Genomic DNA, 25,894 nt, shown 5'->3' on the forward strand with positions numbered 1-25,894 from the left:
CACTTCCAACACGATTCAAGAAAATTAAATTATATTTGTGAAATTTTGGTAAATCCATACACATTCTATCACAGTTTATACTCACAGCTCTTTTAGAGCGCTCCCCACATCCACCCCTATTTATTCTTTTGTTAAGCCCATGTGGAGTGACTGTATTTAAAAAATATATGTCCATCTGGCTTCTTTATTTAATAGACATTTGTTTTCATCTCCACCTCTACCATTTGTTATCCCACTATCAATTGCCACAAATTTAAGTGACATGGTACTACTATTGTGTACCTCCTTAAAATGACGTGCCACACTTGTCTCTTTCATAGAGGATGTCATCCCTGTGCTCCTGCACTCTGTCCTTGAACATTCTTTTAGTTTTTCCAACATAGAACAGAGGGCAGGAGCACTGCAAAAGGTAGACAACCCCTATAGTATTACAATTGGCAAAACATTTTATATCAAAAATCTTTCCTGTATTAGCAGAAAAGGTTTTGCTTTTTCGCATGTAGGGGCAGTACACAGTGTCCACATGGGTAATTGCCTTTAACCTGTTGGCGTTTTTTAAGCCAGTTACTCTCTTCTTCTGACCTCACAAACCTAGCTTATCTTTGAGATTGGGTGATTTTATTAGCAGTCATTTGTGGATAGCTTCCCACTTATCTGCAATTTTATCATCGAGGGTAAGAATATGCCATTTCTGGGCCAATATATGTTTAATACTTTGCCACTGGCATTTGTAGTTTGTGATAAACCTTAAGTTATTACCAACCTTTTTCTCTCTTTTTGAATACAGGAGGTCATCCCTATTCATTTTCCTTACTTTGTTGAGAGTATGTTTAAGTAATTTATGAGAGTACCCCCTATCAATAAATCTTTTACACATTTGATCAGCATGCTGCTCAAATTTGGTTTTTGAGGAGCAATTTCTTTTCAGTTTTAGTAATTGACGAAATGGGATGCCCTTTTTCAATGGTTCTGGATGACCACTTGTTGCTTCCAAAATACTATTTGTTGCTGTGCTTTTACGGTAATTCTCTGTAGAGATTTTATTATCTTCTTTTCTGATTAAAATATCAAGGAAGGGCAGTTCTTTGTCACTATGTGCATATGTTAGGAAGATATTTTTTTCATTCTTATTGAGATCAGAGACAAATTCATGAAGACAGGCCAGAGGGCCATCCCATAGCATGAGTATGTCATCCACATACCTAACCCACATGGAGACATGGGAATCAAACGTCTCACCATATTTTTCAAATATATCTAACTCCCATGCCCCCAGGTGGAGACATGCATACGTTGGGGCACACACTGCCCCCATGGCTGTCCCCCTGACCTGTCTATAGATGGATATGTCAAACTGAAATATATTATTGTATAAAATAAAGCTTAGTAAATCAATAATCAGCTTTGTGTGTCTGTCACTGCCTAATCCTCTTGTCTTAAGGAATTGTTTACATGCTCCGATCCCTATTGTGTGGGGTATGGAGGAGTAGAGGCTCTCTACGTCTAGGAACACCAAGAGAGTATCTGATTTAACTGAAACACCATCTAGCTTTTTAAGGAGGTCGGGTGTATCCTTTACATAGGAGGGGAGTGTGGTGAGAAAGGGCCTGAGAAAGTGGTCCACATACTGTTCAATATGTTCACTTATACTGTCAATCCCCAAAACGATAAAAAAAAAAAAAATCACCCAATCTCAAAGATAAAGCTTGTGAAAAGTAGGTTTGTGAGGTCAGAAGAAGAGAGTAACCGGCTTAAAAAACGCCAACAGGTTAAATTACCCATGTGGACACTGTGTACTGCCCCTACATGCGAAAAAGCAAAACCTTTTCTGCTAATACAGGAAAGATTTTTGATAAAATATTTTGCCAATTGTAATACTATAGGGGTTGTCTACCTTTTGCAGTGCTCCTGCCCTCTGTTCTATGTTGGAAAAACGAAAAGAATGTTCGAGGACAGAGTGCAGGAGCACAGGGATGACATCCTCTATGAAAGAGACAAGTGTGGCACGTCATTTTAAGGAGGTACACAATAGTAGTACCATGTCACTTAAATTTGTGGCAATTGATAGTGGGATAACAAATGGTAGAGGTGGAGATGAAAACAAATGTCTATTAAATAAAGAAGCCAGATGGACATATATTTTAAATACAGTCACTCCACATGGGCTTAACGAAAGAATAGAGTATGCTTCTTTCTTGGGCTAATTTAAAGCTTAAGTCAGCCTAAGGTATAATTGTGTAAAACGATGAGAGTTTCTGTGAAAAATACCCTGCAATAACCTCTATATAATTATAATATCTAACAGTGCACGGTTTCGGTTTTCCTAGGAAACTGCTTTATATATGTGTTTAACTCTAAATCAAATCAAGTGTTAAAAAATAGGCGATTTTTGGCTAAACATTGCACACAGTCTCAACATGTACGACGGGCTTAAACACAAATCTAATTTGTTCTCTTGATATTTGTTTAAAGGTTCTCTCTAGGTGTAACTATTTGAATATGAGATATGCCAAATAAAGACACACCCTTGTTTTAGGTAGAACCCAATAAAAGTCTGGAGACTCAGGTGTTAGGTAGTCCTGACGAGGCACTTGCTTTCGCTCAGCATTCTGGGGCAAAACGCACGTCGACAGACACCTGTGAAGTATACAACAGCTAAACCCAGTTCGGATGAAGTGAATGAGGCTCTTTGATCTTACCTGCTATAGTCGCAGTCCCTGTGAGCAAGGTGAAAATGCCGCTGAATAGTGGAAGTGATAATATGTAAGCAGTCGGAAGCACCTGTCCAGACGTTACAAGTAAACCTCACGAAAATACCTGAACTTGGGACTGTTTGTTCCTCTGTAAAGTGGTCGCAATATATCAGGAGGGATTTAAAAGGCACTACGAAACAACCGGCATCTGGAGCTTGGAGTGTGATAAGCTACACAGTTGCAATGCTGCTAGCTGAAGAGGACGTTCTTACCTCGATGTTCTAGCATTTGAATTTAGGTGTTTCTGGCCTGATTACACCATCCAAAAATGTTCTTCCTTTTGGGCTAGGAAAATGTCTCTTTAAATCCAAGCTTGGTTACGACACACATATCGTTAAGAATGACAGCTTTCCAGCAATAACAGAACTATAAGGAGAACTTGATATTATCAGGTCGTATAAGATTACAAACATCCGTCTGTGTATAGCCATATACACACTATATGTAATTTGTTTGCTTATGACATTTTATATGCTCTTTATGAATCAGTGGGCTATATGTTATACTAGTTCATTTCTAGTTTAATAGGTGCTCATCCACTGCAGTGGTAGTAGATTTTCCTATTTCTTGTAGATATGATGCGATTATGTTAACAGTATTATTTGTGAATAAATCTGTGTTCGATGTTGAGCATGTGTATCTCATATAGCTCTACTGTGGCAAATCTCTTTATTTATATTGTTCTGAAAAAAAAAAAAAAAAATATAAATATAAATATAAATATAAATATATATATAATGAATGGCCGCACTTTCTGGTCCTTTACATATACAGTTTTATTTGTGACGTTTCGGGGACCGAATCCCCTTCCTCAGACAGCGAACACATGAAGAATGCATTCATTTATACTAGCAAACACCATAGAAACATAAGACCCACCCCCAAACAGTGAAAAAAAAAATGCCAAAAGGTTGTCATAGCAACCATATAAACAATATACACCCACACCACTTGCCCAATAGACAGGCAAGAGAACATAAAAAGTATAACAATTCTCCTAAATACAGATTTAAACACATATTGCATACTTAAGCAATGAGAAACCACTCAATTACAGTAAATAAGATTTACACAAAACCTACATGAGATACTAGATGTTAAGCATGAGATAAACTGCGCATCCCACAAGACCATCTATACAATGACATATGTATGTGCTTATTTCAACGGCAGGCGAATGTGCATATGTACATACTGATATAGCTAGACATAAGTATAAACTAATGGGTGCATACCTCTTTTGATGCATATTTTCACAACCGCCATGCACACAGCGTGTATATCAGGGCAGCACTATCGGTCTGTGTCTCAGAAGCGACGCGTAATACGTCATGACGCAGACCCAATGAAACCACAACAACTGCTGTCATCTTAGAGACACGCCCATACTGCTTGCGAGTGAAAGAAACACCGGGCATCTATAGTCCATATCATAAGTAAATGACAGCCCCTATCAGGCACAACAATTATAAAAGCCATATCACTATATTAGGGTATAATAGCTAAAAGCGGCGATGATCAATATATGCTGATCAAAGGGAACCGTTACCATGGTAATGAAATAAACACTGGATATAGCCATATCCGTAACGGAAGCACGAAGCAATGGCAACTTTGAAAAATACATAAATTATTGGCAATATGAGCATACTATTAGTTACTATTAGTTGCCATTGCTTCGTGCTTCTGTTACGGATATGGCTATATCCAGTGTTTATTTCATTACCATGGTAACGGTTCCCTTTGATCAGCATATATTGATCATCGCCACTTTTAGCTATTATACCCCTATATGGACTATAGATGCCCGGGGTTTCTTTCACTCGCAAGCAGTATGGGCGTGTCTCTAAGATGACAGCAGTTGTGGTTTCATTGGGTCTGCGTCATGACGTATTACGCGTCGCTTCTGAGAGACAGATCGATAGTGCTGCCCTGATATACACGCTGTGTGCATGGCGGTTGTGAAAATATGCATCAAAAGAGGTATGCACCCGTTAGTTTATACTTATGTCTAGCTATATCAGTATGTACATATGCACATTCACCTGCCGTTGAAATAAGCACATACATATGTCATTGTATAGATGGTCTTGTGGGTTGCGCAGTTTATCTCATGCAGGTTTTGTGTAAATCTTATTTACTGTAATTGAGTGGTTTCTCATTGCTTAAGTATGCAATATGTGTTTAAATCTGTATTTAGGAGAATTGTTATGATACTTTTTATGTTCTCTTGCCTGTCTATTGGGCGAGTGGTGTGGGTGTATATTGTTTATATGGTTGCTATGACAACCTTTTTGGCATTTTTTTTCACTGTTTGGGGGTGGGTCTTATGTTTCATTGGTGTTTGCTTGTAAAAATGAATGCATTCTTCATGTGTTCGCTGTCTGAGGAAGGGGATTCGGTCCCCGAAACGTCACAAATAAAACTGTATATGTAAAGGACCAGAAAGTGCGGCCTTTCATTCATTATAGTATTCAACCCCTGCATGCACCCTGGCGGATTGACTTTGGAAGTGAGAGTGCTCTCCAGTTGCTGATAGAGATAGAGATACATACATACATACACACACATACACAGGGAGTGCAGAATTATTAGGCAAGTTGTATTTTTGAGGATTAATTTTATTATTGAACAACCATGTTCTCAATGAACCCAAAAAACTCATTAATATCAAAGCTGAATAGTTTTGGAAGTAGTTTTTAGTTTGTTTTTAGTTATAGCTATTTTAGGGGGATATCTGTGTGTGCAGGTGACTATTACTGTGCATAATTATTAGGCAACTTAACAAAAAACAAATATATACCCATTTCAATTATTTATTTTTACCAGTGAAACCAATATAACATCTCAACATTCACAAATATACATTTCTGACATTCAAAAACAAAACAAAAACAAATCAGTGACCAATATAGCCACCTTTCTTTGCAAGGACACTCAAAAGCCTGCCATCCATGGATTCTGTCAGTGTTTTGATCTGTTCACCATCAACATTGCGTGCAGCAGCAACCACAGCCTCCCAGACACTGTTCAGAGAGGTGTACTGTTTTCCCTCCTTGTAAATCTCACATTTGATGATGGACCACAGGTTCTCAATGGGGTTCAGATCAGGTGAACAAGGAGGCCATGTCATTAGATTTTCTTCTTTTATACCCTCTTGCCAGCCACGCTGTGGAGTACTTGGACGCGTGTGATGGAGCATTGTCCTGCATGAAAATCATGTTTTTCTTGAAGGATGCAGACTTCTTCCTGTACCACTGCTTGAAGAAGGTGTCTTCCAGAAACTGGCAGTAGGACTGGGAGTTGAGCTTAACTCCATCCTCAACCCGAAAAGGCCCCACAAGCTCATCTTTGATGATACCAGCCCAAACCAGTACTCCACCTCCACCTTGCTGGCCTCTGAGTCGGACTGGAGCTCTCTGCCCTTTACCAATCCAGCCACGGGCCCATCCATCTGGCCCATCAAGACTCATTCTCAGTTCATCAGTCCATAAAACCTTAGAAAAATCAGTCTTGAGTATTTCTTGGCCCAGTCTTGACGTTTCAGCTTGTGTGTCTTGTTCAGTGGTGGTCGTCTTTCAGCCTTTCTTACCTTGGCCATGTCTCTGAGTATTGCACACCTTGTGCTTTTGGGCACTCCAGTGATGTTGCAGCTCTGAAATATGGCCAAACTGGTGGCAAGTGGCATCTTGGCAGCTGCACGCTTGACTTTTCTCAGTTCATGGGCAGTTATTTTGCGCCTTGGTTTTTCCACACGCTTCTTGCGAACCTGTTGACTATTTTGAATGAAACGCTTGATTGTTCGATGATCACGCTTCAGAAGCTTTGCAATTTTAAGAGTGCTGCATCCCTCTGCAAGATATCTCACTATTTTTTACTTTTCTGAGCCTGTCAAGTCCTTCTTTTGACCCATTTTGCCAAAGGAAAGGAAGTTGCCTAATAATTATGCACACCTGATATAGGGTGTTGATGTCATTAGACCACACCCCTTATCATTACAGAGATGCACATCACCTAATATGCTTAATTGGTAGTAGGCTTTCGAGCCTATACAGCTTGGAGTAAGACAACATGCATAAAGAGGATGATGTGGTCAAAATACTCTGCAGTGTGTATATGTGTATATATATATATATACATACATACACACACATATATATACATATATACACACACACACACACACACACTCACCCATGTGTTTAGTTAGAAACCATTAGTGCATTGCTGCTCCTTCAGCAAAGCATACCAAGAGAATGCAACAAATTAGATAATATTAGTAAATTAGAAAGTTATTTAAAATTATATTCTCTATCTGAATCACAAAATAATTTTTTTTTGGGTTTCATGTCCCTTTAAGTTCTATTCTGTTCCTTTAAGCCTGATATACAAAACTATAGTCCCTATACGTAGATAGGCTCAGGGGCAGCAATGCACTACTAGGAGATAGGTGGTGGCTACACACATTTGTCATTGGCTCCCAAGATGTGGTCAGCTGCTTTGAAGCTTACATTATCTATGCGTTTAATACCGCTGTATGGATTAAACAAATATGCAAGCAATAGTGAGACAATAAAATTAGCTATTTTTGAACTTCTATGTCCGTTAGTTAATTTAGTTCACATTGACTCATTTCTTTTGCAAACTAATAAACTGACAATTATTGCACGTCTAAAATAAAATCCTCTTAAACCTTAACAAGTATTTAAAAGAAGCTGATTTACTATATATATATATATATATATATATATATATATATATATATATATATATATATATATATATATATATATATATATATCTTTATTATCAAAGTTATTAATCCCATTTGTCACGGGATAAACACACACATAAAAAGTGTAGTCTCAAAACACGCAACTGTTTAAAGGGCATAATAGCAAAATAGAACAAGTTAAAACACACAAACATGTGACGATGTCACTATGGGGGGTAGTTATCAACGTGTCTACTTTCCTGCCTTTGCCGGCCCAATACGCCCGCCTAAGCTCGCCTACCTTCGCCGCCGCGGACCTGAAAAAATACGCCTAAGTTATCAAAAAAAAAGCTGTCAAAAAGCCGCGGGGTGATGAGCAGCGGACTGTGAGAGTTATCACACATCCGATCTCGCTGCTCTTCGGCTGTTTGACAGCTTTTTTGCTAGCCTGTCACTAAGCACTCACACTAAACTGCACTGTTCTACCCACTATACCGGCGCCCCCGGAGCCCCCCGCAACTAAATAAAGTTACTAACCCCTAAACCGCCGCTCCTAGACCCTGCCGCAAGTCTTATAAATGTATTAACCCCTAAACCGCCGCTCCCGGACACCGCTGCCACCTACATTAAATTTATTAACCCCTATCCTGCCCCCCACTACACCGCCGCCACTGTAATAAAATTATTAACCCCTAAACCTAAGTCTAACACTAACCCTAACGCCCCCCTAACTTAAATATTAATTAAATCTAAAATCATATTTCTATTATTAACTAAGTTAATCCTATTTAAAACTAAATAATTACCTATAAAATAAACCCTAATATAGCTACAATATAAATAATAATTATATTCTAGCTATCTTAGGATTTATTTTTATTTTACAGGCAACTTTCAATTTATTTTAACTAGGTACAATAGTTATTAAATAGTTATTAACTATTTAATAGCTTACCTAGCTAAAATAAAGAGAAATGTACCTGTAAAATAAATCCTAACCTAAGTTATAATTACACCTAACACTACACTATACTTTAATAAATTATTCCTATTTAAAACTAAATACTTACCTGTAAAATAAACCCTAAGATAGCTACAATGTAATTAATAATTACATTGTAGCTATCTTAGGATTTATATTTATTTTACAGGTAACTTTGTATTTATTTTAGCTAGTTAGAATAATTATTAAATAGTTATTAACTATTTAATAACTACCTAGCTTAAAGAAATACAAAATTACCTGTAAAATAAATCCTAACCTAAGTTACAATTAAACCTAATACTACACTATCATTAAATTAATTAAATAAACTACCTACAAATAACTACAATTAAATACAATTACATAAACTAAAGTACAAAAAATAAAAAAAGCTAAGTTACAAAAAATAAAAAAATAAGTTAAACATTTTAAAAATATTACAACAATTTTAGGCTACTTACACCTAATCTAAGCCCCCTAATAAAATAACAACCCTCCCCAAAATAAAAAAAAATGCCCTACCCTATTCTAAATTAAATAAATTTCAAAGCTTTTATACCTTACCAGCCCTTAAAAGGGCCATTTGTGGGGGCATGCCCCAAAAAGTTCAGCTCTTTTGCCTGTAAAAGAAAAATACAACCCCCCCCCCACATTAAAACCCACCACCCACATACCCCTAATCTAACCCAAACCCCCCTTACAAAAACCTAACACTAATCCCCTGAAGATCATCCTACCTTGAGTCGTCTTCACTCAGCCGAGCAGCGATGGAACCGAAGTGGACATCCGGAGCGGAAGAAGTTAATCCTCCAAGCGGCGCTGAAGAAATCTTCCATCCGATGAAGTCATCATCCAGGCGGCGCTGAAGAAGTCTTCGATCCGGGCAATGTCATCTTCCAAGAGGCGCTGAAGAGGTCTTCTATCCTTGCGATGTCATCTTCCAAGCCGGGTCTTGAGTCTTCATCCCGCCGACGAGGAACATCCTCCTTTCCCGACGAATGAAGGATCCTTTAAGGGACGTCATCCAAGATGACGTCCCTTCAATTCCGATTGGCTGATAGGATTCTATCAGCCAATCGGAATTAAGGTAGGAAAAATCTGATTGGCTGATGGAATCAGCCAATCAGATTCAAGTTCAATCCGATTGGCTGATCCAATCAGATTGAGCTCGCATTCTATTGGCTGTTCCGATCAGCCAATAGAATGCGAGCTCAATCTGATTGGCTGATTGGATCAGCCAATCGGATTGAACTTGAATCTGATTGGCTAAATGGAAGATTTCTTCAGCGCCGCTTGGAGGATTAACTTCTTCCGCTCCGGATGTCCACTTCGGTTCCATCGCTGCTCGGCTGAGTGAAGACTCCTCAAGGTAGGATGATCTTCAGGGGATTAGTGTTAGGTTTTTGTAAGGGGGGTTTGGGTTAGATTAGGGGTATGTGGGTTTTAATGTTGGGGGGGGGGGGTTGTATTTTTCTTTTACAGGCAAAAGAGCTGAACTTTTTGGGGCATGCCCCCACAAATGGCCCTTTTAAGGGCTGGTAAGGTAAAAGAGCTTTGAAATTTATTTAATTTAGAATAGGGTAGGGCATTTTTTTATTTTGGGGGGGTTTGTTATTTTATTAGGGGGCTTAGATTAGGTGTAAGTAGCTTAAAATTGTTGTAATATTTTTAAAATGTTTGTAACTTATTTTTTTATTTTTTGTACTTTAGTTAGTTTATGTAATTGTATTTAATTGTAGTTATTTGTAGGTAGTTTATTTAATTAATTTAATGATAGTGTAGTATTAGGTTTAATTGTAACTTGGGTTAGGATTTATTTTACAGGTAATTTTGTATTTCTTTAAGCTAGGTAGTTATTAAATAGTTAATAACTATTTAATAACTATTCTAACTAGCTAAAATAAATACAAAGTTACCTGTAAAATAAATATAAATCCTAAGATAGCTACAATGTAATTATTAATTACATTGTAGCTATATTAGGGTTTATTTTACAGGTAAGTATTTAGTTTTAAATAGGAATAATTTATTAAAGTATAGTGTAGTGTTAGGTGTAATTATAACTTAGGTTAGGATTTATTTTACAGGTACATTTCTCTTTATTTTAGCTAGGTAAGCTATTAAATAGTTAATAACTATTTAATAACTATTGTACCTAGTTAAAATAAATTGAAAGTTGCCTGTAAAATAAAAATAAATCCTAAGATAGCTAGAATATAATTATTTATATTGTAGCTATATTAGGGTTTATTTTATAGGTAAGTATTTAGTTTTAAATAGGATTAACTTAGTTAATAATAGAAATATGATTTAGATTTATTTAATTAATATTTAAGTTAGGGGGGCATTAGGGTTAGTGTTAGACTTAGGTTTAGGGGTTAATAATTTTATTACAGTGGCGGCGGTGTAGTGGGGGGCAGGATAGGGGTTAATACATTTATTATAGGTGACGACGGTGTAGGGGGGGCAGGATAGGGGTTAATAAATTTATTATAGGTTGCGGCGGGTTCAGGGAGCGGCGGTTTAGGGGTTAAACTATTTATTTAGTTGCGGCGAGGTGCGGGATCAGCAGGATAGGGGTTAATAATTTTATTATAGGTTACGGCGGGTTCAGGGAGCGGCGGTTTAGGGTGTATTAACTTTATTTAGTTGCGGCGGTGTAGGGGGGCAGATTAGGGGTGTTTAGACTCGGGGAACATGTTAGGTGTAGACAGCTCCCATAGGAATGAATGGGATGTCTGGCAGCAGCTTACTTGTACTTTCGCTATAGTCAGACTCCCATTGATTCCTATGGGATCCGCCGCCTCCAGGGGTGGCGGTTTGAAAACCAGGTACGCTGGGCCGGAAAAGTGCCGAGCGTACCTGCTAGTTTTTTGATAACTAGCAAAAGTAGTGAGAATGTGCCGCACTTGTGTGCGGAACATCTGGAGTGACGTAAGAATCGATCTGTGTCGGACTGAGTCCGGCGGATCGAAGCTTGCGTCACAAAATTCTACTTTTGCCGGTCTAGAGCCTTTGATAACTAAGGCGAATCAGCCTCGCCACAAATATGCTGCGGCATTCCAGCGTATTTGAGGTTGACGGCTTGATAACTACCCCCCTATATCTGTACAGTTACAGGACTAGCAACAGCCTACTGATCACAGACCTCACCAGAATGCAGGTAAGAAATGTCTGCTCAGTGTAAAATTGGGGTCTATGCTATCCTGCACTGTAGAAACAGCACGTGTTTATGCTGTGAAAAATGGGATAAATAACTTTAATAAGAAATTTCTTGATTTGCAAGAAGAGCGTGAAATTCTGTTATCCTATAAAAGTAAGTATCAGGGCTCAATTACCACTCGCCCACTAGCTATTGGCGAGTGTCAGATAGTGAATGAATGTTTAATTGGCATTCACTCACTGTCCAAAGCTTGGTGGTGTTTTATATGTAGCAAAGTAAGCACATTGTATTTGCACAATGTACTCTCTTATTGCAGCACTGACAAACACATGTTTTGGGCTATGTGCTAAAAATATTAGCTAAAAGGGATATTATAAATCCACAAAAGGGCAAGGATATGTTACTCCTATAGGACTGTAAAGACCCCATTAGTGCTTAGACTGTCACTTCTAAAAAGGGTAAACGGGTGCAGAGAGAGAGATTGGAGAGGAAAAGTGAAAAAGGAAATAGAGTTGAGAGAGTGGGGAATAAGATAAAAAGAAAGGGAGTGGATATGAGAGAGGGGAAAAGAGTGTAAACAGAATATATGACTTGAGAGAAAAGGGAGAGGGTAAAAAGAGAAATTGAAGAAAGAAGGGAGTGGAGAAAGTTGAGAGAAGTCAGAGTTGAAAATTATTAGGACAAAATCTCCAGATCCGCTGTGACCCTCCGCACTCTCTTTCTACACTATTAGTGGTATCATCATATTTGTTATAGTATAAAATAAGTTACTGCATTTTACAATGGCTAAACATATGCAAAGAGAGGGTGGAATCTGAAGTGGCGTGTGACATTTTGGCCTGGATAGTAGGTTAGGAGTGGAAATTTTAAGTCCATAGTGTATCATTATGTATCCTCTCTCTAGTTCTTCTTTGCTGTTATGTTTGTTGAACATTAAGTTCATCACTGCCCATAACTCTCACCTGCAGACCTCCCACTGCTGCACTTCAGAAGGGATGTTCAGAGCCTTCCTCACATACGGGTTGTTTAGATACATTCTGGAGGCAGTGCTGTTTACACAGGGAGGGTCCATACGTATAGGCTTCTGCATGCTAGACAGAGACAACAGCTTCTGCAAAAGTGGAGAGGAGAAGACACAAAGAAGTGAAAGTTAAATTCATAGATAATACTGTCAGGTAATGAAAAAGCAGCCTAAGTAGGTAATGCGCAGGCAGATAGGTAAAGTAAACCAGTGAAACCAATATGAGTTTAACCCGTCACCATTATGTTTCCAGATTTGTTATTGTGTTTTAACTTTCCTCATTATAAGGACACAATCCAGACTTGTGACTGGAATACACATAAAGCTTTCACCTGTAGTACAAAATGTTGTTATGCAGTATCTTATATAATCCCCCAGACATATATGCAGCAGGGCTAGGCTAGTGAACTCCCAATTCTCTGAATTAAGAAAAACCATAATTCTTAGCGTTAAAAAACCTCAGGAAAAAAGCCAAAATAAAAGTATACTGCAATGTTCTTTGAATAATAAGTTAAATAACAATTTATAGTAAAATCTGAAAGTGTTTCAGGTTCCTTTAAGTACCCACTCTGCATATTATAGAACTTTGAAGGAGACATGGAAAATATGAAGAAAATATACCGGATAAATATGAAGAGACATACAGGACTACTGAATTGAAATACATGGGACATTTTGAAGGAACTAAGATGTCACTTCCAGACACCAACAAAATAAGCCTCACAGAGGCTGGAACTTGTTGTCCTTGCTTGGCTATCATGTTTGTGTATTTTGTGACGGCACTAGACAGCTCATAAGGAGACTGTTGGCCTTTCATGAACAGTTAGCGGAGTTGGGAGATGAGGACTGGTTGTAGATGTTCTGTTAATGGAATAAACCAGGTCAGATATGAAACGTGCATTTACATTTTAAATAGCAGTACTTTGCCAATATACTTCCATCAGTAAAAAGTGATTACTGTTTTTAATTGGAATATGCACATATGCTGTGAGTGCCCCATGCACCAGCATTTGGTTTTAATTTTGACTTTTGTATCCCTATAGTATCTTCTTCACAGTACTTATTACTTTTTTATATTTTTGTATTTCTGGTGATCAATAAATACATTAAAAACCAACACCAACAATAATAATAATAATAATCTTACTCTATTCCAGTGTCTAAGAATTGTGGGAGAGAAAATTCCAGGATGATAGACAGTGATGTGATCACCTTCATCCCTGCAGATAAACGGAAATACAAAAATGAATATATCTACAACTACCATGCAAAAAGGGGGCTACAAATCCCCCCCCCCCCCCAACTCAGCCTAAACAGGACATACCGAACCTCTCCTGGAGTTCCCCCTGCACATAACTGATACAGATTGTAGATGTTCAGTCCAGTACTATACACATCATGCATAGCCTCTTGAACCTGCATACAAAGAAATAAGAGCACCTTGGTGTGTGAAACATTTCTAAATAATGAACACAACGCTCCTCTCCTATTATAGAAGCAGCACACATTAGGGGTGAATGTGTTTATATCAACCACCAACCTGGCACAAATCATCCCCCATTTGTCGAAACCATGTACTTACCTGCAGGGTGCAGTTCCCATCAGGGTTGTTGTAGAACTGACAAGATCCTTTTTCACAGCAGTACGTTTGTAATTCTTTCCATAGCCTGAGGAGTAAGTAAATATTGTAAGGGAATGAAAGCAGTAGCACCAAGCACATGATGGCTATAAAGGGATATTAAAACTATTGTTTGTGTGTAAAAGCAAAAGGTTGTTTAGTGCCCTTTTAAGAACAGGCTGAAGTAGATAACTACCAGCACATCCATCAGTTTACCTCCGTGCTATACATATAGTTCAGCCCACTTTCTGTATTTATTCCTGCAACATTGGCTGAAGAATGTTTGCAAATTTACTTCTGAACCCCCTACTCTATACATTCCAATGCTCTGATATGTATTACAGGTAGAAAGCCCTTTATCCAAACTGCTTGAGACCGGAAAGGTTTGGATTTCGGAATAGTTTGCCATTTTAAAGATGGAAATATTCCAAAACCCAAAGTTTGGTGAGGGGATGGGACCAAGTATAAACAATATCTTACGTCATTTAATCAATATTTACAGGTGATAATACAGCTTATACATAGTACCGTCAGAAAGGTAATATTTGTCGTTTTAAATAAATATACACTATTATTTGCATTTCAGAACCATCAAAAAAAACGAACCAAAGACACAGGCAGAGAAGATAACGACTTACAGGCAGGGAATTGTTTTTTATTTTTGATAGTGTTTGTTTATTTATTTGTGTGTGTCTGCAGAGATAACAGGCCTTTTCTTTGCAGCACAAATATGAAATAAAGAGAAATCCACATTTCCCTCCCCCTGTATTAAGTGACAGCCATCAGCCAATCACAAAATGCCTATATGCTGTGCACTTTTCACACGCTCATTGGGAGCTTTAGAAAGTGAGCATATAAAAAAAATGTGCACGTTTGAAAAAGGAATTAGGAAAGTTTTTTAAAACTGCATGCTTAATCGGAATCATGAAACTTTTATTGTCAATTTTGACTTTAGATTTAATGTTGGTCGTGCAAAGCTGGGGAATGGGTAGTAAAGGCGTTATCTTTTTAAACAATAATAAAAAATAAAAAAAAAGTAGACTATCCCTTTAAATAGTGATATTAATCTATTTCATTTAAATTAAATCCAACCTGAATAAACCAATTGTGCTTTAATTTCTTTCAGTTAGGGTTATCTAATAAGGACCATAAACATGTTCAGTTTGACTTACTGATTGCCCAGTATGCCATGGTAATAAGCAAAGTAAACCAGTGAATTGTCGTTACTCTCGTAGCTGCTCAGGCCGTTTCCCACAGCTATACCCTAAACAAAAACATGTACAGACAGCTTAGTGAGCTATGGGATGGAATAAAGGCTAAATACACACTAATCTGAGGACACTACATATTGTAGAGTCTCTCTCACAAGGTAAAGAGCTGTATTACAATCCAAATTCACACTCAAATGATGTTTCAGTGCCATTATGCTACTTTTATATGTTTCTATTATCAGTTCAGAGAAGTTTTGCTCTAAAAATAGACGCAAGACCCTCCAGATATAAGTTTTAATATGAAATCAAATAGTTTAAATGTAGTCTTCATTACATATAGCCAGGTTTGTCTTCACGGACCTGTCCGCCTGAATTTCACATTTTACTGGTGTCCTTTGGCAATACTGTCTCTTGTTATTTAAAAAAAAATATGGCAATATCTCCCTGTTTAGTGTATGAAGATGTATAACCAGGCTCAGGTGCACGCTTCATGTTCACACTTTATTAGCGCAGTTGTGACGTTTCAGGGAATCAGACCGATTTCTTTAAAACGTCACCACTGCACTAATTAAGTGTCCATAGAATGCCTGCTTTTTCTTTTGTTATACAGATAACTTTGCTGGTTGAAAGTGCACACCGCTGTATGGATGTACATTTCAGAATATATTTTCCCCCAAATGCACAATATCAGCCTTGCACCTCCCCACTAGTTTGGCTTAAACTGCCAATTTGCATCTCCTGTGACTCACCTTCAGATTTATACTAGGATCTTGAGACACTTCCACAGCCAGTGTTGGCACATACACACCACCATAGCTCTCGCCAGTAATGTAAAAATCATTTTTACTGTACTCCGGAAAAAGACGGAAAAATTCCTTTAAGGCTAAATAATTATTATGAGCAACCTGGAAAAAAAAATAAAATAAAAATATATAAGGCATTGGTGAAAGGTAAGCAAAAAAAAGGTAATGCCAGCAGGGAGAATGATGCAAGAGAAGGCAAAAACGGACAAGACGGGCAGAGAGACGAATGTCAGAACAGCAGAGTGAAGATAAATGAAAGACTTATGTCAAGAGAAGGTTATGGAGATGAAAACTGCCAACAGAATGGATAAAAGGACAAGGACATTTAGTTGGGGTAAAAGAGAAAGAAGTGAGAACAAATAGCACAAAAATTTTTTAAAAGGGAAATAAAAGCCCAAAATAAATTGTGATTCAGACAGAACATACAATTTTTTTTTTTTAAAAAAGTTTCCAATTTACTTCTATGATCAAATATGCTTCATTCTAATGGTATTCTTTGCTGAAGAGCTACCTAGGTAGGTGTCTGGATCACTACATAGCAGGAAATAGTGCTGCCATCTAGTGCTCTTGCAAATAGATAACATTCTAGCAAAACTGCTGCCATATAGTACTCCAGACACGTGCACGTTCTTGAGCGTAGGTTCCTGCTTTTCAAACAAAAACATAAATTATGCTTACCTGAAAAATGTCTTTTCTTCTGACGGGGAGTCCACAGCTTCATTCATTACTTTTGGGAATTCAAAACCTGGCCACCAGGAGGAGGCAAAGAAACCCCAGCCAAAGGCTTAAATACCTCCCCCACTTCCCTCATCCCCCAGTAATTCAGCCGAGGGAACAAGGAAAAGTAGAAGAAATATCAGGTGAAAAAAAAAAAAAAAAAAAAAAAAAAAAAAAAAAAAAAAACTACTAACACAGCCGCCCCACATAAAAAACGTGGGCGGGGGAGCCGTGTACCCTCCCCGTCAGAAGAAAAGAAAATTTATCAGGTAAGCATAATTTATGCTTTTCTTCTTAAATGGGGAGAGTCCACAGCTGCATCCATTACTTTTGGGAGAACAATACCCAAGCTATAGAGGGCACTGACTGCAAAAAAGGGCAGGTAGACGAGGCGGCCATTTGAAGGGCACCACAGCCTGAAATTAGCAAAACCAGTCAAAAAAACTGCTGTACAGGACAGAAGGACAAAAACTGAAAGGACTAAGTAACTGCCCATCAGTTAAATCCAGCAAGGCCAAGATAGATAAAGAACACTCAAAATCGCTAGATTCCTCCGAGCACAAAGCCCCCAGAGACAAAACCTGCATGCTTCAAGCCCGTACAAATTTCAACATATTCCCAGAAAGGAATTAAACAGGGAAAGACTCAACAAGATATCTAAAAACTCAGCAACTAGGGTAAAAGGAACCCCAGCAACAAGACAAAAAAAATGCATAGAGAATGAACTCCAACACCCGAACAGAAGGAAGTGAGGGGGAAAAAAAAAACCCTAACCCTATCTGAATGGAAGTCCAAAGGACCATGAAACATCCCAAAGAAAACCCAGAGGGACAAGGCAGATCCCAAAACTCACAGAGTGCAGACCGCACTCATGAAAGAGCGATCAAGGGATAAACCGTCACTCCCCGGAACTGCCTAAAAGTAGCACCATAAGAACTTATTGTGCTCCAGATGAAGCCTCCAGCTCCAACGCTGCGACACAAGTCTAGTAGACACCGGCCACAAACTAGCCTATCAAGATAGGAACTGCACCAGGAACTCCCACAGAGGAAACCTTCCAAGAGTGCAGGAACCCACTCCCTCACAGGTAAGAAGATGTAAGCAGAAACATCCAAACCCCAGCAGAGAACAGATCCCTGCCGAGTGAGAAACTCCGCTAAACTCCACCTAAGGGGAGATCACAAGCGCGAAGAAGAAACGCTGTCAAGGCTAAAGCGAACCAACAGACCTCATACCGATAAAAGGATAACCAGTATCAGCAGCTGGATACAAACCAACAACCCTTTTTGATGCAAGCCAAAAAGCCCACCCTTAGGCTACATGGGCTGCTTCACCGAGGTAATGGACCCAGCACCAACGACTGGCATGTCCAAAGGTAGGGAAATAATTCCCTGGACCACCCAGATCTCCAAAAAGGAAGTAAGAAGGACTAAACGGTATCAAAAGGGTAGGCAAACCCCAACCATATGCAACAAGACTTACAAGCTAAACTACTAAGCCAGAACCAACTAGGTGGTTTGATCAGATAGCCTAGACCATGTCCAGAAAAACCAGCACCCGGAAACCGGAGCCGGCCCCAGCTAGGAACCCTTGAGGAAACAAGAACCTTATGAGATGCAATCTCAGCCACATCCAAAAAGTCCTGGGACACTGGACGTTCACTAAGCATCCCAGAGACAGAGAATATAACTCCTCAAGATTTGAGGGATAATACCCCCCAACACCAACAGCTAAGCAGCTGAAATAAATAGCACAGCTCTGCAACAGAGTCTGCAATATAGTGTCCAAACGATCCATCTGGATCAACCTCTCGGAAATCCCCCTAGACCAAGAGAAAAATTAAAAACAAGCATCGATATCCCAGGAAACTACCTATCAACCCGACATGTTGTAAGAAGGGTAGCTCCAGGGCAAAAGAGAGACCAACGCATTCTCCAGAGCCCTGAAAAACATGGGAGCAGACGAGAAGCTGCATGAGGAAGAAAAAAGCTCAAATTCCTAAACTTCCAGAACCGATGACCCAACAACCCTCCCCAGAAGGAAAAGGAAGCCCAAGTCACCTTGACCCCGGAAGGAAGAGGTACCAAGGTCAAAACCTCAACAAAAAAAAAACAAAATTAAAAAAAAAAAAAAAAAAAAAAAAAAAAAAGGCATCTAAACTTACAGTCCAATTTGGAATGTAGATTCTAGCTCCGAGGTCAAAGAACCTTCGAAACCCTTCTTAGCAGGATCGGCTTTTAAAACCCCACCAACAAATAGGAACGGGACCAAGAGGACTGAGGACAAACCCCTTGATGCCCCATCCAACAGAAGCAACGAGGACCAGCCTGACGTCATTAAAAGAAAAAGCCTGCTCTCTTAGCCCGGTACAGGGCAGATTTCTCAAAAGCAAAAAATTAAAACTCATGATTTTCCTCTCCACAGAAACCCCTATCCAAAAAGGGAAGATATTAGTTTTGATAGAGGAGCCATAGCATAACGAACTCCTTATCTGAGAGAGAGTGTAACCCCCCCACCCAACCAGGTCAGCCAGATACACCAGCACCACGTCAGACCAGGATCAGCCTGCTACAGAGGGTACTAAGTACTGAACTAGGAGACAGAAAAATTTAAATCCCAGAAGGGAATCGACAAAGGATCTATAGAACTATGTAACTAACACCTTAACTTAAAACGAACCTTAACCAAAAAAAAAAAAAAAAAAAAAAATCGCTATTATCAAATTCCAGAGAAGAAATGTTTCCCAAGAGAGAAACTAAAAAAAAACCATGAGCTTCCAAAAGAAAACAAATACATCCTAACTGGATCAACAAAAAAAAAAATATAATAAAAAAAAAAAAAAAAAAAATAGGAGGGTAGCACTCGTAGGTGAACGCCCAAGAAAAGTGGGTACACTAACAGGACCAGCCAATCAGAGACTCCACTCTTCCGAAGCTCAGAACTGGAATAAAATACCCAAAATAAAAAGTAAATTGGAGACAAGGAGGTTTAACTTCATCCCCCCCCATGTCTAACCCATGTCTAACCCAGTCTGCCGTCCTGGATAGAAGACAGAGGACCCTTCAACCCATCAGGACTGGGGTCCTCCACCAGTGCCAAAACATGCTGCAGCAGGACATGAAGGTGCGCCAGTCTATAAAGAAAGGCAAAACTTACCTCTGCCGGGGGAACTGACGACCCTGACCCGAGGATAGGGCCCCTGAAGTCTCAGGGGAAACCGCTTCCCCAGAGGGCTGATCTGACCCAGACGATCCCCCGCTTGACGAGCCCTGTTTAACTGAACACGGACAGTATCTCACCAACATTTCCCTCCCTGAAAGATGGAAATGCGCCAATGCCAAAGAAATGGCCACACGGAACCGTGTCATAACCTCTGGAGGAAACAAGCCACCTTCCGGAGGAGTAAAGGCATTAGGGACACCTGCTTGCGTAGCCAAAGAAGGTTCTAGGGTATTTGCCCCATGGGATATGGGGTCCCCAGGGGCAGATGGCTCAGCAGACTCCAAGTTCCCTGTTTCGGGAGTAAAGGGCACTCTAAAACAGCATGCGTAACATAACTGATGGGCATGGATTACCCGGGCCATTTCATACTCTTCGCAAAAAGTAGAATCTGAATCAAACATCTGTCTCAAAAAAATTTTTTAAAAAAAAATAAAATCAGAATCCTCCATAACTTGGATAGAAAAAAATAAAAACAGCACCTTACACCTCCAATGGCTGGGGCACTCACCACCTCCTATGACCAAGACAACTAGCGAAACAGATTCTCTCCATCGCCACTCGTCAGGAATACGGAAATGGAGACTAGAAACGTGACCACATCTGGTCATAAGGAACACTGTGCAGGCCAAAGAGAATGCGCCAAAACTATAAGAGACGCGCAGCCTGACAAAAAGGCAGTTATGTTCCGATATAGCTACAAGCATCACTAAACATTAGACACAATCACATAACAAACATGATTAAAGTCCCCCCTGTTCAATAACCCCCCTCAGGAGATATTAACCCTTGATTCCATAAGATAAAGGAGTCCCACTGAGACCCGGACTTCTTCGTTCACATCACATTTCCATATCAAAGTAAAATGAAATGATCTTACCAGAATCTATGCCGTGGAACAGGTACACAGCCCTTCAAGCGTGACAGATAGTAGCCTCGTTCTGACATGGACTTGAGTGAAGAAAGCAGGCAGCGAAACTCGTCAACGCCGATTGCTAAGGAGCTGTTAATATGAGTCGGGATGGTTTCGCAGAAAGACTCACCCTGCATCTCCGAACTCTAACTTTCATCCATGCTGTCACTGAAAGGCTGACAAGACTACTTAACTCCAGTCCCATTCCTTAGAGTACTACCCTCCATAAGAGACTATCTTGAATCTTCCGACACTTCTCTGCCAACCTCCTGTGACAAAAGGCAAAGAATGACTGGGGGATAAGGGAAGTGGGGGAGGTATTTAAAAAAAAAGGGACGTTAAACCCAAAAATGTTCTTTCATGATTCAGATAGCGGATATAAAAAAAAATTCCAGTTTACTTCTATTATCAATTTTCTTTTTTCATTCTCATGTTATTCTTTGTGCACATGCCTGAAGCACTACACAACAGGAAATAGTGCTGCCATCTAGTGCCCCTGCTAATGTAAAACATTGTTGCAAACACGTGCACATTCTTGAGCTTAAATTTCTGCTTTTCTACAAAGGATAACAAGAAAACTAAGAAAATTTAATAGAAGTAAATTAGAAAGTTGTTTAAAATGTAATATTCTATCTAAATCATGAAATAAAAATAAATGAATTGGGTTTTATGTCCCTTTAAGTCTTTGGCTGGGGTGTCTTTGCCTCCTCCTGGTTGCCAGGTTCTGAATTTCCAAAAGTAATGAATGCAGCTGTGGACTCTCCCCGTTTAAGAAGAAAAGATACCAAGAGAACAAAGATCATTTTATGAAAGTTGTTTAAAATGGCATGCTCTATCTGAATCATGTTTTGTATCCATTTAATCAGTTCTTATTTCAGCTGTACCCTAAGAGGGAAATTGGTGTCCTGGTATATCTGTAAATACTGATGAGTAAATCAATACTTCTATTTCTCAACAGCCAGTATTTATATTATGACCTCAAATTAAAAAAAAAAAAAAAAAAAAAATATATATATATATATATATATATATATATATATATATATATATATAAATAAATATATATATATATATATATATATATATATAAAAATTTGAATAGTAATTATGGTTTCGAGCAACACATAAAAACTATGGGTGCAAGAACCATAGGGAAATTTACAAAACAAATTAATAAAACACACAGAGAAAGTCCAGCACTCACTTGCAAGCTCTCAGTTAAAAGGGTTAACTGTCTGTGACTCTGGGGACAGCACAGCTTCCTGTGAGTTACAGTTAACACCCAGGGCTAAGCATGTTGCAAGGCCATGGGATGTGTACCCAGTCCAGTCTGAGAGTGCAGTCCCCTTCCGTGTTTTGTATATGTCTAGGGTGATTACTTAAGCCTGTGCACCCTTCCCTTGTTCCCATTTTGTTGGATTGAGAGCTTGCATTGTGTGGCTGTTTTAGGGTCCCAGGTTTTGGAAGGGACCTTGAAAAGGTACCTGGGCTAGTCCCATTTGGCCAGATGGGGTAACTAATCCATTTTTATTTTAATCTTAGCTGAGAGCTTGCAAGTGAATGCTGGACTTTCTCTGTGTGTTATATTAAAGGGACCGTCAACACCAGAATTTTTGTTGTTTAAAAAGTAAGAATCCCTTTGTTATCCATTCCCCAGTTTTGCATAACCAACACTGTTATAGAAATACACTTTTTACCTCTGTAATTATCTTGTATCTAAGCCTCTGTTGACTGCCCCCTTATTTTAGTTCTTTTGACAGACTTGCATTTTAGCCAATCAGTGCTCACTCCAGGGTAACTTCACGTGCATGAGCTCAATGTTATCTGTTTGAAACACATGAACTAATGCCCTCTAGTGGTCAAAATGCATTCAGATTAGAGGCAGTCTTTAAAGTCTAAGAAATTAGCATATGAACCTCCTAGAATTAGCTTTCAACTAATAATATGAAGAGAACAAAGCAAAATTGATGACAAAAGTAAATTGGAAAGTTGTTTAAGTTACATTTCCTATTTATATCATGAAAGTTTTTTTGGACATTACTGTCCCTTTAATTAGTTTTTTGCAATTTCCCATACGGTTCATGCACCCAGGCCTGTCTGGGGTTAACTGCCTGTGACTCTGGGGACACCACAGGTTCCTGTGAGTGCCAGTGAGCACCCAGGGACCCGGATACTTCATAATGCCACCCGGCAGGCAACATATACTGTAGAGAACACAGATGGATTACACACACACATTTGTGTGCATTTCAGTTTTGACTAACACGTCTCTTAAAGTCAAAGCAATATTTATGATTACATAAATATGATTAAAACGAAAAGAAGCTCTGCAAGACTAATAAAATAGGCAAAATACTGTACTCTACATACAGAAACACACTATCATTGTATCAAGTTATCTTACCTCAGTATCATTAGTCTCATAGTTTTTATCATTGGAATAGGAAAATCCAACACCAGCAGGGGCTTCCAGGTAGAGAACATTTGCAATCTAAGCAAAAATGGAATGGAACATACATTTAGCGACATTAAACTAAAGAAATAAACATAAGAGGGTCTAGGGCAAACAGAAGAGCCGTTTCTAAATATTTCAAATGACGACTGATAGATCATGAATAATTACCATGTTCCAGGAGTAAGGGTTGTATTCCAAAGTGTTGCCATCTTCCTGAATCTGGGAAAAGGAAACAAAAGGGTTAAAAGAAAATATTCATCCCATAAATTAACATCAAATGTCCTTAACATCTGCACACACCAGGAAGGGACCATGTTCAGTCAATAGTCCATCCAAAGAACTGCAACCAGGACCTCCATTCAGCCAAAGAACAACTGGATCATTACTTGGATCCTTTTGGGACTCCACAAACCTGGAAGACAAAGTTTAAAAGGGAAATGAAAATCTAAAATAAACGGTCATGGTTCAGATAGAATTAAAATACTATTATCAAATTTAACACAAAAAAAAAAAAAAAACACAACACAAGACAACGCTCTATAGCAAAATTACAAACAGTAAATTCACAAATATATTAGACTTTATAGATCCCCCATATGAACTGAGCACAACAAAAGTTCACCAACAGATTGGGTGTTGGGACAGACAAGGACTGACTGTGGCTGTGATGTACAATCAAACCTTAAAAGGGCCACTAAACCCAAAATCTTTCTTTCATGATTCAGATAGAGAACAGAAATTTAAACAACATTACAATTTACTTCTATTATTTATTTTGCTTCATTTTTTAGATATCCTTAGTTGAAGAAAAAGCAATGTACATGGTGAGCCAATCACACGAGGCTTCTATGTGCAGCAACCAATCAGCAGCTACTGAGCATATCTAGATATGCTTTTCAGCAAAGAATATCAAGAGAAAACAAATTAGATAATAGAAGTAAATTAGAAAGAGGTTTAAAATTGCATTCTCTTTCTAAATCATGAAAGAAAAAATGTGGGTATTATGTCCCTTTAACATTAACAGAAGCGAGGGATGCCTTTCCCATAAGGTTTGGTTAACTACGGCTCTTTTATTTTGAATTTCTAGTAAGTGCAGTGTGCATGTATTGTCAATTGGTGCAATACTGCGAGTTGAGGTTGCACTTGTTCCTTTGTATAGCTTATTTTCAAATTAGAGCACATGTACATCTCCTCAGCAACACACTACTGATAGGTAGCTGGTTACATACACATATTTAGAGAGAGAATATAAAAAGTCTACACACCCCTGTTAAAATGTCAGGTTTCTGCGATGTAAAAAAAAAAAAAAAAAAAAAGACAAAGAAATAATTTCAGAACTTTTTTCCCCTTTAATGTGACCTATAAACTGTACAACTCAATTGAAAAACAAACTGAAATCTTTTAGGTAAAGTGAAATAAAAATAATATGGATGCATAAGTGTGAACACCCTTAACCCCTTAATGACCACAGCACTTTTCCATTTTCTGTCCGTTTGGGACCAAGGCTATTTTTACATTTCTGCGGTGTTTGTGTTTAGCTGTAATTTTCCTCTTACTCATTTACTGTACCCACACATATTATATACCGTTTTTCTCGCCATTAAATGGACTTTCTAAAGATACCATTATTTTCATCATATCTTATTTACTATAAAAAAAAATTATAAAATATGAGGAAAAAATTGAAAAAAAAAAAAAACACACTTTTTCTAACTATGACCCCCAAAATCTGTTACACATCTACAACTACCAAAAAACACCCGTGCTAAATAGTTTCTAAATTTTGTCCTGAGTTTAGAAATACCCAATGTTTACATGTTCTTTGCTTTTTTTGTAAGTTATAGGGCCATAAATACAATTAGCACTTTGCTATTTCCAAACCATTATTTTTCAAAATTAGCGCTAGTTACATTAGAACACTAATATCTTTCAGGAATCTCTGAATATCCATTGACATGTATATATTTTTTTTTAGTAGACATCCCAAAGTATTCATCTAGGCCCATTTTGGTATATTTCATGCCACCATTTCACCGCCAAATGCGATTAAATACAAAAAATCGTTCACTTTTTTACTAATTTTTTCACAAACTTTTGGTTTCTCACTGAAATTATTTACAAACAGCTTGTGTAATTATGGCTTAAATGGTTGTAAATTCTTCTCTGGGATCCCCTTTGTTCAGAAATAGCAGACATATATGGCTTTGGCGTTGCTTTTTAGTAATTAGAAGGCTGCTAAATGCCACTGCGCACTACACGTGTATTATGCCCAGCAGTGAAGGGGTTAATTATGGAGCATGTAGGGAGCCTTTAGGGATAATT

The 25,894-nt window shown here is 38.4% G+C and overlaps 1 protein-coding gene across 2 annotated transcripts in view; it reads right to left on the reverse strand.

Annotated features, from left to right (window-relative positions):
• CTSA (cathepsin A) overlaps positions 1 to 25,894 on the reverse strand; it is a 36,794-nt gene that overhangs the window by 7,319 nt on the left and 3,581 nt on the right. For both annotated transcript variants that reach the window (XM_053689129.1, XM_053689070.1), the window contains exons 3-11: positions 23,873 to 23,984; positions 23,741 to 23,791; positions 23,522 to 23,608; positions 16,215 to 16,370; positions 15,427 to 15,518; positions 14,219 to 14,303; positions 13,961 to 14,052; positions 13,784 to 13,856; positions 12,578 to 12,726 (exon numbers count right to left, since the gene is read on the reverse strand). In XM_053689129.1, the coding sequence (XP_053545104.1) occupies positions 12,578 to 12,726; positions 13,784 to 13,856; positions 13,961 to 14,052; positions 14,219 to 14,303; positions 15,427 to 15,518; positions 16,215 to 16,370; positions 23,522 to 23,608; positions 23,741 to 23,791; positions 23,873 to 23,984 (897 nt within the window). The remainder of the gene's footprint in view (positions 1 to 12,577; positions 12,727 to 13,783; positions 13,857 to 13,960; positions 14,053 to 14,218; positions 14,304 to 15,426; positions 15,519 to 16,214; positions 16,371 to 23,521; positions 23,609 to 23,740; positions 23,792 to 23,872; positions 23,985 to 25,894) is intronic.

Source organism: Bombina bombina, chromosome 1 (genome assembly GCF_027579735.1).
Source record: "Bombina bombina isolate aBomBom1 chromosome 1, aBomBom1.pri, whole genome shotgun sequence".
Classification (NCBI taxonomy): domain Eukaryota; kingdom Metazoa; phylum Chordata; class Amphibia; order Anura; family Bombinatoridae; genus Bombina; species Bombina bombina.